This window comes from Lipophrys pholis, assembly GCF_963383615.2.
Source record: "Lipophrys pholis genome assembly, chromosome: 5".
Lineage (NCBI taxonomy): Eukaryota > Metazoa > Chordata > Actinopteri > Blenniiformes > Blenniidae > Lipophrys > Lipophrys pholis.
The window spans coordinates 10,449,168-10,463,459 of record NC_137628.1 but is presented as its reverse complement, the minus strand read 5'-3'; the positions used below and the strand labels follow the sequence as shown (position 1 = coordinate 10,463,459).

Here is a 14,292-nt window from a genome sequence, read left to right as displayed (position 1 = left end):
TGAACATGAAAACATTTCAAAATAGCCAACCGATGGAGAATGCAGAAGGAATCCCTCCCAAAACACAAATAGGTAAAACTATAGTGTATGACACAGTGCAAACTGCAGTGGGTGTGTGAAAGTGAGGATGTGATTTATTATGTTGACCCCCAAAAGTGCAGATATTTATTATTAGACTTCATTAATGCCTAATTGAGTCACACATTCGTCTAACTGTGAGTAAACATTTGAAAAAAATCCCAAAACAGTATTTTATTAAAAAAAAAAAAAACGTAGATATGATCTGTTTTATTTTCAAGTGTCGACCCTTGGTTATGTGTTGGAGGTGATGTTTGTGGTGCTTAAGACATTATGGAGAATAAAAAAAAATATTCAGATATCTTTTCCTTCACATTTCCCATCGTTATTATTATGGTTAAGTCGATCGTTGTACTCCCTGGTGTAGTTTTCTCTTTGCCTGCCGAAGGTCAATAGCGGGAGGCGGGGCCAGGACACACCAGCCAATCAAAAGACTGTTTTTCACCACGTGATTTTGAAACCCGGAAAAAAACAACAGCCTTTGCTCACGGACTCCCTGAATTCAGTTGCGTCCCTTCCCACAGTGTGAATGAGAATACGGCAGCAATGAGGAGAGCTTTGCTTCACGTGTCGCTGCCTTTTGCGCTTTGCGTCGCTGTGGCAAACACGCGCCTGTTCGAGGAGGTCGCAGTTGACTTGACTTACACACATTACGCAGAGAGAAGAGTCGACTACCTGCCCGCTTTCCTGGCGATGCCCTGTAACTGCCTGATAAACCTGGCATATGTCGGTATGGGCCTGTACTGGCTGCGGGGCCACGGCGGCGCCAGAGAACCGGAACAGATCCGCTACATGAGGGAGGTCTTCGCCCTCATGGCCATTTTCTACGCCCCAGTGCAGTGGACGCGCCTGGCGGCGTTGAGGCGCGCTCCCGCTGTGCTCGACCAGTGGTTCACGCTACCGATCTTTGCGTGGGTCCCGGCGTGGATCGGGGTTATCGAGCGACTCCCGGATAAGTTGCGTGTATCACACATGGCTGTGGTCGAGCTGGCCTCTGTTCTCAGCTACGGCCTGGCGCTGGTGAACGAGTGGGGCTTCGAGGTGGCGCTGGGTTTACACGTCACCCTCGCAGTGTACAAAGGGCTGCGCGTGCAGGTGACGCACGGCGACAGACGCACGCGGGGATATCTCCTGCTGGCGGTGGTGTCGTGTGCGGGCTTCGTGGTGCTGAAGCTGATGGATCACTGGCTGGCTCGGTTCCAGCTGTTCCAGCGGTTCACAGGACATTTCTGGTCCAAAGTGTGCGACGTGCTGCAGTTTCACTTCAGCTTCTGTTTCCTGACGTCACTCTCACACAGGACACGAGACCAGAAGCTGTGACAGATCACAAACGATCTGTTGAAAATCCCACAGAGGTTTTCTTCTGACTGCTCAACTGCAGGTCCTTCATTAATAAAGTGTATATTTACATTTGTAAAACTATATATTTTTAATGCAGAAAGATAAGTATGAAATGTGACTGTTGAATAATTGAGATTGGGTAGGATTAGATTTACGTTTTACCACTTCCTACTCCCCTTGTATGCATATGGATATGGGTACACTGGTGTATGTATGTGATTGCACACGTTTCACATGTCTGAAATGAATTGATTTAAGAATAACTCGTCATACAGTGAAAGTCCATTAGACATGTGTTGTTGTTTGACCTTCATGTGACCGGCCACACAATCCAGATGGGAGAAAACCTGTAACCCTGCAGTTAAAAAACACTAATTACTGGTCTGCCAAAATATATATAATTAGCATCTCTTGTGTTTAATTTGGATCGTTTGCAGTCAGAGGTCTTGTACATAATTCTGATAATTACAAAGGCAAATAAGTGCAAAATATTATATATGACAAATTTTACATAATTTTACATCCAGCATTGGGGTCTTAAGGAGAGTAAATCATTAAACGTCTCATTCCCAGAATGATGCTATAGCTGTTTTAGGCATCAGCAGAATGCTTCTTCATGTGTATGAGAATAAATGATTAATGTAAATATCAAATACTGATGGCCAGTTTCATTTTAATTTTGGGGGTTAACAGAGTTTAAGAGTGAATCCATCAATCCCGTGGTAAAGGTTGCTGGAGTAGCGGGTACAAATCCCAGTGAAATGTGCTGAAAATTGTTTTCAATATGGAAAATGAACTTTCCCGTGATATTGTCCAACACAAAAGGACAATAATATTCACACATGAGGGCAAATGAGAGACCCTGATTAACCAAACACACCTCCTTGAATTTGAGATAGGAGCAACAAAAGCCATGCCAGCATCCTAGAATACAACTGGGGTCTTCTCTGTCAGGCAGAAGTGCTAATCGTTATTTACTCAGGGTATAAGGAGTTGGTCTCGGATTCTTTGAATTGTACTATTTTGTATACATGCTACAGATGATGAACATCATATCGATTTGCTCTGTTTTACTGAATCCATTGATAAGGCAGAACAGGATGATCACTGACACTTGAAGATCAAGCTTGTTGTTAATGTGACAATAGTCAGTCCATGAAAGGAATAAAATGTGTGGGAATTTGGTTCATAAAGGTAAAATGGTCCAAACGGAGGAATGAGATTATGGATGAAATGTGTTTGTCAGTGGTTGACTTGCAAAGGATGTTTGTTGTTCTAATCTCACAAATAAGGTTCCAGCTATTAATATCTGTTTTCTTTGTTTTCGGCCTGTAGCGGTCATTACAACTGGTTCAAGAGGGAATATTCAGGAAACAAAAACAAGGTGGTGGGTGGCTCAGACTCACGTCTGACAGAAAGATGCCACATATCAATGTGTTTATACACAGTCACAATGCTCACAGAGACTGCTTTTCCAGATGATGATCACATACGCATCAGGACGAAGATTGGTGACAATGGGGGAAGACAGGGGCTCTGATCTTTAGATGGCAAGAGAATATCCTCTTGAGAAAATGAAACGGAAGACAGTGTTATCTAATGTTGCACATATGTAATGCTGCAAAACCAATTGTGTCATGCCTTTCATATGATTGTAATTTGACACATACCATGCATAACTTATTTAATATTTTTTGACACTAATACACCTCTTAATGTAAGCAATATTTCCTGATGACAGTGACTTCTTTTAAAAGGATATTCCTCCTTGCCACAAAGCTGAGCTGGTTCAGGAATGATATAAGGAGCACAATCATGGATTCAAGGCATTGACTCAGCCTGCAAATTCCCAAAACAACTGAGCATCTGTGAAATGTTTTGGGCAAAGAAGTACAGTCAACAAAGGTCCAACTTTCAGGCTTACAATATCTAAAGAATATGCTACCAAGAGTTTGACCAAACCAAAGGACACACTTAAAGGTCTGTGGAGTTCAGGCAGTTAGAGATCTCTGCTATGCCATAGGGGGACATTATGCAGACTGGTGTAGATCTATTTCAATCAGAAGTATTGCACTTGAAGAGGTATCAGTATTTCATATGGGTTTACAGGGTTAAATTTAGATATTCAAATCAAATTTTGATTGATACAGTCATTGGACAATTGTACCGCTGGAACAAAAACAATCAAATTCTCATAAAGTTTGAAATAAACAGAAGCCAACGTATCAGGATAACCTGTGATATTTATAGTTCTACTTTAGTGACTGCAGTGAGAACAGGATCTGAGAGTGCTTTTCTTTTGGTCCACAGCAAGGCGAGGGCGGCCTCCCGAAAGTCATGATGGGAGCAGTAGATCAGAGGGTTCAGACCACAGTTCAGGTACGACATCACTGACGACAGCGTCCTTAACCAATCAGGTGCCGGCGACAGGTCCAGCCTGCCCAGCAGGATCAGCTGGTGGGTGCATGGAGACAAAAAAATAATCTCAGTGAGAATATGTAGGCATTATGCTCTTTTCTGGCTTCTCTAGCCACGTGAGACGATTGCTTTGTAATCTCGTATTCATGTACCTCTGATACAAAAAATGGAGTATAACAAACAATGTAAAAGGCCACCAACAGTGGAGACACTTCAGAAAGATCTGCCTCTTCATCCCTAAAACACAAGAGACAAAAAATTTATGCATAGAATGTTAATTTACATATAAGGAGGACATTGAAATTCGTTCAGGGCAACTTCAAAACGCAACTTCTCCTTGTGAAATTTCAAATTCCTCCAGAATTCAATTTCCCCCATGAAATATTCATCATCTTTATCATTTGGTTTACCTGTCATTGTGGCAGCCAGTGATTGACAGCACAGAGCAGCCAAACATGAGGAGGAAAGGAAGGAAGATGCATATGCAGAAAGCACAGAGTATGTAAACCAGCATGTCTGAGTAACTGCTCTCCCAGAACACGGCGCAGAGCATTTCTGCAGGGTCGTACCTGAAAGAAAATATGCAGGAGTGTTGTGTTCAGATTACGTTTGCTGCTCATGTAAATATTGTCAACTGGTTATGGTGTTGTGCCACTGGTGGGCGCTGTTGGCTAACAAGTGTAGCAGGGGGAAGAAAAAGAAGAGAAGGAGAAGACGGAAAATAAAGATAGAAGCCGTGTGTATCTATCAATCTGGTTCGTGGTTATTATAAAATAGAAACCTAACAAGGAGAAACACTGAGTGCACACCAAAGCAATAACTGCAGGTTGTAAGTGAATGTACCTGATCCAGGTATAGACAACAGGAACGCTCCCAAAAATCGCCCCTGTCACCCAGGAAGCCATGCACCATGTCACCATGACAACAAAGAGGAAGCTTCTGGTGGAGGCTGTGCCAATCAGACGCTGCACAGTGAGGACAGCTGGGAGGAAAAACAACAAAACCTCTGAGTGTTTTGATGAAAAGCATGATGAAACTGTCATGTTCTGTAGTGGCATGAATGAGTGACCGAATTCTGCAGCGTGGTGGATTTATTCTGAATATAATTATCATCGTTAGGAATATTAGGCCTTCAGCTATAATGTGGGGATATTCTGCAGCACTGAGAACAAGAGGCAGTCTCTATGTGAAGAGCTGTGTTGTACCTATGCTTCCGATAGAAGAGGTGATGAAGGCAAACTTCAGCAGACTGACCACCTCGCACCACGGTGACCTCTGACCTCCCGTCAGGATTGCCAGCATGGAGCCAGAGATGATAAGCAGAGAGCAGCCTAGACAATGTTGTCAGGGACATTAACTTATTAGAAACAGATCACACAGCAAACAACATGGTGAATGTGTTAGAAAAGAAGCATCACTTAAAATGATAAACACAAAGTGTATAATCTTATACTGTTGTTAGTGTGAGTGTCAGTTTTACCTAAATCTGTCAAGGTGAGACTGAGAAATGGAAGCCAGTAACGGCAGCAGAATTGACCTCGACACTACAAGCAGAAGATACAAAAAACGTAATTTCACCTAAGACACTTGTTTTTTCAGCATGTTTAAAAAAGAATCATCTTCATCACTTTAAAGCATTCTCTCTTCCAATGCTTGTGTTTTTATCATCCATGTTTGTGGACCACATTTAGAAACAATCTTCATTTAAACAAGACTTGTATAAGTTTTGTATATTCTTTGGACCAAATCCATTAAATTAAATTTAACAATAGAGAGAACCACTTTGCCATCTTACCATGACTTTGATGAGAAGAACCAGGCTGTTCCCAACAATTCCCATGACCATCTCTACTCCCAACACAGTCACCAAAAGCCACTTCTCTGCCTCTGACCATGGACGTTCACTGAACACAGTCGCATTGAAGCCCTCACTCACTAGCACACAAATAACACAGAGTTACCTCTTGTGCAAAACCTGACTACAACCCCCGTCTATCCTTGAATTCTGTGATAAAAACTTTTTTTTTTATATTATCCATATTAAAAAGATGATTATGGTAACAACAACATTTAAATCAATAGTTAAAACAATTGTAAGAAAGTTAACTGATAGAAACGAGGAGGGATCTATTAAATAAGCGTTTTCAATTATTTCAACTTCTACTTTGGATATAGTAATAGCAGACACATGAGTAAATATCAACCTTCTCCCATGAATTTCATAGATATTACATTTTCACTTACTTTTACTGTGAGCACTCGGTCCACAGCCAGATACAATGATTACCTGGTAGTTTGTAGTAGAGCTCAGATCAGAGTGTCAACAAAACCAATGGAGCAAATGAGCTTCAATTAAAACTCACCTGCTTCACTTAACTCAAACAGAACAGCTCTTAAGTCCTCACAAGTCAGATTGACAAGGTCTACTTTAACTGCTTTTAAAATAAGGGATGTACAATGACAACCAAATATTTTTTTTTACCTTTTCAGTGAACTTGTTTCTAAACCAGTAACATATATTTCAAACCTGTTTTGTTTTGTATACTTTCATATAATTCATTTACAGAACATTATACTTCATTTATAAGAAATACCAGATGATATTGAACATATTTTACTATGATTATGAACCCAGGCAACAATCAATTGATTTGTCGCAGTTTTGTCAGAATGCTATGTTGAAACTAATAGTTTAATGGTGGAAAACACTCACACTGTGTATTTTATCAATGTTTTATGAAGCAGGAATTATAAAATGGTCAAAAAATGCAAGGTTACACATTTTTGTTTAGTTTTTCTAAACAATATAGCACAAACTAAACATTCCTCACTGTAATAAATGTTACAATACACCATATTTTCCAGTTAAATTAACTTTTTTTTTTTTGCAAAAAATTAAGAATTTTGACTATAGTGATAACAAAAAAGCACATTTAATGATGCTCAGTGTGTAGAGCATGTTGTCTTTCAATTGCTGGATTGCAGGTACAATCCCTTAGCTCCACGTTGAAGTGTCGTTCAGTAGAATGCTGAACCTCAGATTGCTTGTAATAGATGAATTGAACACTTTGCATAGCGGTCGACAACATTGTTGTATGAATGGGTGAATGTGATTGACAATATAAGCAGTTTGGTGATTGCTGAAGCTGTGGAAACACACTAAATCAATAAAGTCAATTACTATTAATTCACTGGCCTTTCAACAGGCTTAACAAACTCATCAGAAAGTCCAGTGACGTCGTCAGGGTGTGGAGCACCGCATTACATAATAATAGTGAACTATGTAATCATAGAGATTCACCTCTTTATCTAATAAAACTGCATTTTGTATTAATCTGCTCCATTTTGTATTAAAATTCTTGGATACATTTTGTAATAACTTGTTACATATTGCAACAGTTATTACAAAATGTTGGTGATACTTTTTTTTTAAGAAAATGTATACTTTGGTGCATTATATAATAAACCATCATAACTGATGCCTTAATTAGAAAAACCATTATACCATCAGAACAACATTAAGCATTCCATATCTCCAACACAAGATAGTCTCTCTCACAGGGCTTGTTTTTCATACAGTTCTTTACATTTTCATGTTTAAATATGAAGAAACATGTAGGATTAAATGCACGCAGTGCCACTTAAAATCTGCTTTAATTTCCTGAAGTAAAAATAAATGGCTGATGAAAATATTCTTTCATAAAAAACTGGCTAAAATGTATATTTTAACAAATATTATAAAATTGCAATGTTGTAATAACTAATTTGACTGAAAAAGCATCGTGTGAAATCATCCGTTTAATTTCCTTGGAAATACATGAAAAAAGAAATTGCTATTTTGAAACGAAGGAATTGTTGTATTTCGGACAACGCAAACGTAAACGCAAATTATTTTAGAACTGCTTGGCTCTCCGTACTACGTCATCACGTTGCAACACTTCTGGTCCACGCTGAGCCAGTGCCGCTGTTCTGGTTAAGAAGGCCAAATAGCGACATTTCGGTAAGTTTAAAACTGATTATTCCTGTTAAAATGCCTTCCTAAAAAAGATTGTTGCATCCCGTTAAACAACATACTTATTATAAAGCAAGTGTGGTTGTAGTAAAGCTGCTGCAGCGTTTAGTTCACCTCAAGCGACCTTTGTGCTAGAAGTCCTTGACACCCCATGCTAGCTTAGCTTAGCAACAAACCTCTAAACTGTAAAGGAAGCCTCATTTATTCAGTACTCTACTCTCTCTTCACGTACATTTCATGGTCTGGTGGCTAGAGGAGTAGATAGTGTGTGCTGTGTTCTCTCTGTGCGCTAAAGACTTCAACAATGTCATGTTAGCGGTGACATAAAGAGTTTACATCACAAGTGATGGACGTGCGACAGCATTCGTGGAAGTCACAGTTCTCTGTGCTGAAATCAGAAGAATTTACAAGTTTCTCTTTCAACCAGATCCTGATACACTTTCACTGTAATAGATAAAAAAAACAACAACTGTATGATTACCGAGCTTTTGGGGCTCTCGCGTCGGAGTTTGACTGAACAATAGAAGTTTGAAAGGAGTTATATCACACAGCAGTACGGTCGTTGATGTTCTACTTCTAGTAGAGAACACCAAACACATACAATTAAGCCTCAGTTCGTTCTGAATGCTTCATTCCTGACTTGGAAAAGCAGATTCAAACGGCAAGTTTAGTACAGCTTTACACTCAAGCATGTTAAATACGCCGCATTATAACACATTACTGTTTCTTTGTCCACCAGTTGTATTAGAAAACGTCAACATGCTGCAATGTTACACTGATGTACTTTGGATTGCATTTGTCTGCCTTGTGTTTGACTCTGTAGTGTCCAGGCATCTTGTGGTTTGAATTTGCAGATGGAGATGGAATCAAGAGGAAATATTTCTCTCAGCCATGAAACATCTCTTTTTTCCTATTAGTCACATTGTGTTGTTTTGCAGGTGTGAGCTCTCAGTTTTTAAGACATCATGGCTGCAACGTTGCGTTTACTCTACTCTGCCTCAAGGCCAGGTATGTTTTACGGGATATGCGCTTTATCAAAGTTTTGCTTCCATTTTACTATTTTTTTGTTGAAATTGTTGTAGTAAATAAGCACATGTACACATGAACACACATTTTAGCTGCTCTTAGCAGAACGTCAACCCATGTGGTGTGTTTGAGGTAACATTTTAAACTTGCACGTGTTATTACTGTTTGTGATTGTTTTGTTTTTTTTTCTAATATAACATGCTTCTAAATTGTATTTACTTGTAGGCACGTTAATGGCCAGCCCAAATCTTGTGAGGTCCTTCAGTGTATCTGCACAAAGAGAAGGATTCAGTAAGTTCTCTTCCTGTGTTCTTAAACAAGTGCATTGCATCTTAAAATCATCTGTACTCCAACAAATAAAAGAATGAAAATCATTGATTGTTCATATCTGTACCAGTGGGAGTGAATGAGAGTTTATTACAATAATATTACAATATTGAAGACTATACTACCATTTTAATAAACATTTGTAGTTGTTTTTGAATAGTGTATGTGAATGCTCATTTGCCTGTAATTGTACAGAGTATGTGAATGCCCAGGACATCCCGACAGACATGAAGTCCATCACAGACCGAGCGGCACAGACTTTGCTGTGGACAGAGCTCTTCAGAGGTCAACACACACACACACACGCACGCATCGTGTTGCTCTGTGAAATATGTTTACTTTTCCCGTGTCATTCTGAAGACTACATTTCATTCAGTTACTGGTTTAACGATGTAAAAAAAAAAATTCTGTGACTCATCACAGGTCTGGGAATGACCATGAGCTACTTGTTCAGAGAGCCAGCTACGATCAACTACCCATTTGAGAAGGGACCACTGTCACCTCGCTTCAGAGGAGAGCATGCGCTGCGCAGGTGGGGTTTGTCACAAGTCAAAGTCATTTGTTTGTTAACAGAATTTTTATCATTGTAGCCAAAAGTACTAAAACAAAACTTGGAAGAAGTGTTTGGGGTTTATGTCACAATCCTTGTATGTTAAAACATTCAACAAAAAAGTCTCACTGACGGCTGATTTGTTGCGATACAATAGCATAAAGACTACTGAGTCTGATCTCCAAGGGATCTGTAGATTCCTATGGAAGCTGTTTGCTTTTAAGATGCACTATGCTGCCAGAAGTATTTGCTCGCCTGCCTCCATGTAGCTCTATGCACCGTTCTGGAGCTAACCTGAAGATCACATGAAGTTTGGAGGTCGGTCGCTATCGACTCTGCAGAAAGTTTGCAGTAATTTGACCTCATAATATGAGAAATATGAAAGTTTATTGGTGTGGCATTGCTAATACAATTTGTGTGAATCGAAGGAGCAATGGCTGTTTTTGATGGATGTGCGCCGTCTTGAGGTCCACAAGTAATAGAGAGTGATGTTTTGGATCAGAGAAGAAATGAGGCTTGTTATAAATCTGTCTGGACCATAGCTTGTATTAGTGGTAGAAATTATGACCTCTTATCTCAGACAATATTTTCACAAGTGTTTTCCCGAGTCCATGCAGTGATTTTTACCATGTTGTTTTAATGGTGGATTTGGACGTTCCAAGAAGCTTCCTTTATACATATTGTTGTACTTAACCTCTTCATGTATGTGCCCGTTCCTTTTCTTTTTGCTTTTTAACTGTCAGTTCTTTAACTGAGCTGCTGTGTTTTATGATTAAAATCAGCATTTCTTTTCCAAAGGGCCACAGTGCAAAGCGCTGCCTTTTGTTTGTTTTGTGGCATTGAAAATTACTGCTGATCTCTGATTATTATCTGTTTAAATATTTCACGGTAGAATTTTGAAAAGCCCTCTGGGTGCAGTGAGTGAGCTCGATAGCAACCCGTAACAGTTTGTGTAATGACGTTTCAACAGGTATCCCTCAGGAGAGGAGCGCTGCATCGCCTGCAAGCTGTGTGAAGCAATCTGCCCCGCTCAGGTACGTACCCCCAAACAACATGGCTACGTGTACATACAGTGAGCGATCACAATGTGGTGTTGAGTTTTATTTGATTTCCTTTGAAGAAGTCGGCACATTAATAATAATTCCTAATCGTGTGTTGGCAGGCGATCTCCATCGAGGCCGAGACTCGTTCTGACGGCAGCAGGAGAACAACCCGCTACGACATCGACATGACCAAATGTATCTACTGTGGCTTCTGTCAGGAGGCTTGTCCTGTGGACGCCATCGTAGAGGTCTGTCTGTCCGTCCGTCCAGCTGTCTGTTCAGTCATAGTTTCATTCATTTTCGTGCCATTTTTTTTGTCAACTGATAATGATACAATACTATGGTGTTATGCTACATAATAGCTGGAAATATCATTTGGTTATGAATTATTTTATTTTAAAATAAAATATTAATACAATATCAAAAAGGGTCATTTAAAACAATAGTTTTTCATTTGAAATCAGTAACAATTGCTCAGACCTCGACCCTCCAATTGTTCCTCCTCACCGGCTCATTGAGTTGAAATCAAGTGAAAATTATTACCGATACCACTTTTATACAGACAGAGTATGAGTACTTATTGTTAGAAATTCTTTGTTTCCATTAGATACTGTAAATGTCCTGTTAATACATTCACTGAGTTTTATTTTTTAACATGATATCACTACACACTTAACTTATCTGGGCTGTAATCAAAAACAGACATATTGTCTATAATACGGAGCAACAATCTACTTCTGGTAGCGACGGGAGCAGAACAGCTGAACTTCACACTTCTTCTATGGTGGTAAATACACCACTGAGCATCCTTTTCCTTTAGCAATTTTTAAGTCCAACTAGCATTCGTCCACTAAATGATCAGATTTTCTATTTGCACAAACCTTACAGCATGAGAAGTTTTGGGTGTCAGTGTCAGCGATCATATAACAATGTCTGGATGATTCCCTTTCTGACGACTTGACACAGCTTCTGTTTTCATACCTTCATTCTACAGGGTCCCAACTTTGAGTTTTCCACTGAAACCCACGAAGAGCTGCTCTACAACAAGGAGAAGCTGCTCAACAACGGAGACAAGTGGGAGGCTGAAATCGCTGCCAACATACAAGCTGATTACCTCTATCGATAGACGCCATATATATATATATATATATAGACAGTGTACAGTTAGCAAGACGCACCCTAACCTCTGATACACACGTCCATTCTGTACATACTGTAAGAAAACAAACTCGGCTGTGACGGATGGGCTTCAAACAAAACATGATCCACGTGCTCTTATCAGATGATGAATATACTTTGATATGTTTGTGACATCATTGTTTGGATTGCATATTTATTTTAACAATGTCCCGCCTGTAGCGGTCCAGCTGTCACCGCTCGGTGACGTGTGAGGCTCCGAGTGGTTATGACATGCTGTGACTGTGTCAGTGCTGTATACTGTGGGCTCCTCACTTGCTCCTGGTTTCATCCTAATGTCCGCACAAGAGTGTTCGCAACACCGCCATTTCATTGAGTGTCAGTGCAGAGCTTTGTGGTCTTCATGTTTCCACCCTGTTGCAAATAAAGATTGTGGGAGAAACTTTAAAGGTGTGACGGTTTTGATTTTTATCTTAAGGCCAAACAAGATCACTGCCAAGTTCATCAATACTTTCCAAAAAACAAAGAAGTCAAGATGCAAGGACAGGAGTACGAGCTTCTTCTCATGTGTTGCCATGGCTTTAGCATCTGAGCTCATCCAGGTTGAATATTTGGCATCGAGTGTGAAAAGGTGGTTTGCATGTGAAACCATGTTCTGCAACTAAACAGCAACAGCCTTTTCTTAAAGAGTCCAGACTGAGCTGCATGCCCTATATACCACACGTTTTCCCAGATCGTTCCAGATATACCATAACTCACTCTCACCTACACAAAAAAGCAGTAACCTTCAAATAAAAGTAAGTGGCACTTAACCAAGTTTAGAGGGTTTGCTAAATCATGTTTTTCTGTCACTACTAACTGAACGTGAACCAACAGAATTGAAATGGACCAAAACCACAGATTCCCTTTACAAGAAGGGTGCGACCTGCCTCCATCTCCAGTCCTGTGACATCTGTTAATGCTCAGGATATTATGTGATTCTGTTGTTTTTCTGTTTCCTCTTGTGTGCTGGAGCTCAACAAGCTGATGAAGAAGGCCAGTGACGATGATGATGATGTGGTGGAGCTGCAGTCACTCTGCAGTTTTAATTAAAGATGACCTACCCACCATCTCCATGATGTTCTTGCAGAAAACAGTTTAAAGCTACTCAATGAGCCAGTTCATTGTAAAACACATTTAACATTTTATTCATTCATTATTCATTTACCATTACAGTCAGTTTCCAGTAGGAGGCAGCATCAAGACATGAGTCACATTAGGGGCTGTTGTCAGGCAAAACAATTCAACAATGAAAACTACATCCTTCTTTTTCTCTACCTTTTCTTTGTTTCAGGAAAGCTGTTTATTGGGGGAGGCACAGATCTTCAAAACAATCTGCCAAATGTGTATTCCCCTTCACTCCAATTGTAAGTTAAAAATAAACTGCTCACCATCAATATACCTGTATATGAAACCAAATATACACAGTAAGTAGGGAAATGAAAAAGCTTTTCATCTGTTTTATTGTCCATAGCATGACATGATTATAATATGTGATCTGGCCACAAGTAGATCATGGTGATCTTAACATTGCACTTTGTTTGCCTTAAAGGTGTGATATAGGTATTATATAATGACATTCTTATGTTTAACTATGTCTCCAGTGTGTTTTAAACACAGTTGTATAATATTCTGAGCACTGCTGGGGAAAAAGGAGTCTCTGGCTAATTACATCAGAAAAAGCTCATTAGAATCCAGACTGATGCCAGGTCTGAGCCAGCGACTGGAAGAAAACACAAAACACATTAGACACCTGCTGATGTAAGTGATGCAGTAGAAAACAAAGACATCCTCAAACATCCCTTCAAGAATGAAAAAAATCAACCCATCTGCTTTTTTTCTTTTACTGTGTTCTGCCCATTTAAACCTGTTCATCTCTAAATATCTCACCAGCCAATCACATGAGAGCAGTGTTTCTGCATGTAGACATGATGAAGATGAGATGTTGTGGCTGAAATTATATATGGAAATAATAATAAAAAAAAAAAGAAAAAAGGTGATTTGATTGGCCTTGAACTGTCGTGGTTGTTGGTCTGAGCATTTGACAAACTGCTGGGATTTTCACAAAGAACCATTTGCAGTGTCAGTCTGCAGTGGAAGTCAAAGAACCTCTGGTTCCAACCTGCAGTGAGCAGAGGTGCATCTGAGAGCTTTTCCGACAGGGCGAAGCTTGAAGCTGATGAAGATCACATTGATTGTCTGCTGTCAGCTAAGAACAGGAAACTGAATCTACAGTTCACACTGGACCACCAGAACGGGTCCAGAGAAGGTCTGAGGAGACAAAACTTGGCTGGAGAAGTGCGTTTAGTGTATTTAGATTC

General features: G+C 39.8%; 3 protein-coding genes across 3 annotated transcripts; 2 read left to right on the top strand and 1 right to left on the bottom strand.

Moving 5' to 3' along the window:
* The first annotated feature begins 565 nt into the window (after window positions 1-565).
* On the top strand, window positions 566-2,063 carry tmem187 (transmembrane protein 187). The gene has a single exon (XM_080463134.1). The coding sequence runs from the start codon at window positions 625-627 to the stop codon at window positions 1,396-1,398; it is 774 nt and encodes a 257-aa protein (XP_080319260.1). The 5' UTR covers window positions 566-624; the 3' UTR covers window positions 1,399-2,063.
* Window positions 2,064-3,663: 1,600 nt separating this feature from the next.
* On the bottom strand, window positions 3,664-8,160 carry LOC308109795 (uncharacterized protein; the record flags this gene model as incomplete). Its single annotated transcript, XM_080463600.1, has 8 exons — window positions 3,664-3,873; window positions 3,990-4,074; window positions 4,248-4,406; window positions 4,681-4,819; window positions 5,043-5,168; window positions 5,318-5,381; window positions 5,633-5,772; window positions 8,082-8,160. 8 exons carry the CDS (start codon window positions 8,158-8,160, stop codon window positions 3,664-3,666), a joined length of 1,002 nt encoding a protein of 333 aa, XP_080319726.1.
* On the top strand, window positions 7,756-12,379 carry ndufs8a (NADH:ubiquinone oxidoreductase core subunit S8a). The gene is made up of 8 exons (XM_080462778.1): window positions 7,756-7,837; window positions 8,788-8,857; window positions 9,101-9,166; window positions 9,398-9,487; window positions 9,626-9,734; window positions 10,723-10,786; window positions 10,915-11,043; window positions 11,790-12,379. The coding sequence occupies exons 2-8, from the start codon at window positions 8,815-8,817 to the stop codon at window positions 11,919-11,921; spliced, it is 633 nt and encodes a 210-aa protein (XP_080318904.1). The 5' UTR covers window positions 7,756-7,837; window positions 8,788-8,814; the 3' UTR covers window positions 11,922-12,379.
* The last annotated feature ends 1,913 nt before the right edge of the window (window positions 12,380-14,292 follow it).

What these genes read in the sequence shown, in the direction of transcription:
- tmem187 (XM_080463134.1), top strand. Translation starts at nt 625, where the DNA reads ATGAGGAGAGCTTTGCTTCACGTGTCGCTGCCTTTTGCGCTTTGCGTC.
- ndufs8a (XM_080462778.1), top strand. Translation starts at nt 8,815, where the DNA reads ATGGCTGCAACGTTGCGTTTACTCTACTCTGCCTCAAGGCCAG. An exon ending in TGCACAAAGAGAAGGATTCA is followed by an intron (nt 9,167 to 9,397) that starts GTAAGTTCTCTT and finishes GTAATTGTACAG; the next exon opens with AGTATGTGAATGCCCAGGAC. An exon ending in AAGCAATCTGCCCCGCTCAG is followed by an intron (nt 10,787 to 10,914) that starts GTACGTACCCCC and finishes GTGTGTTGGCAG; the next exon opens with GCGATCTCCATCGAGGCCGA.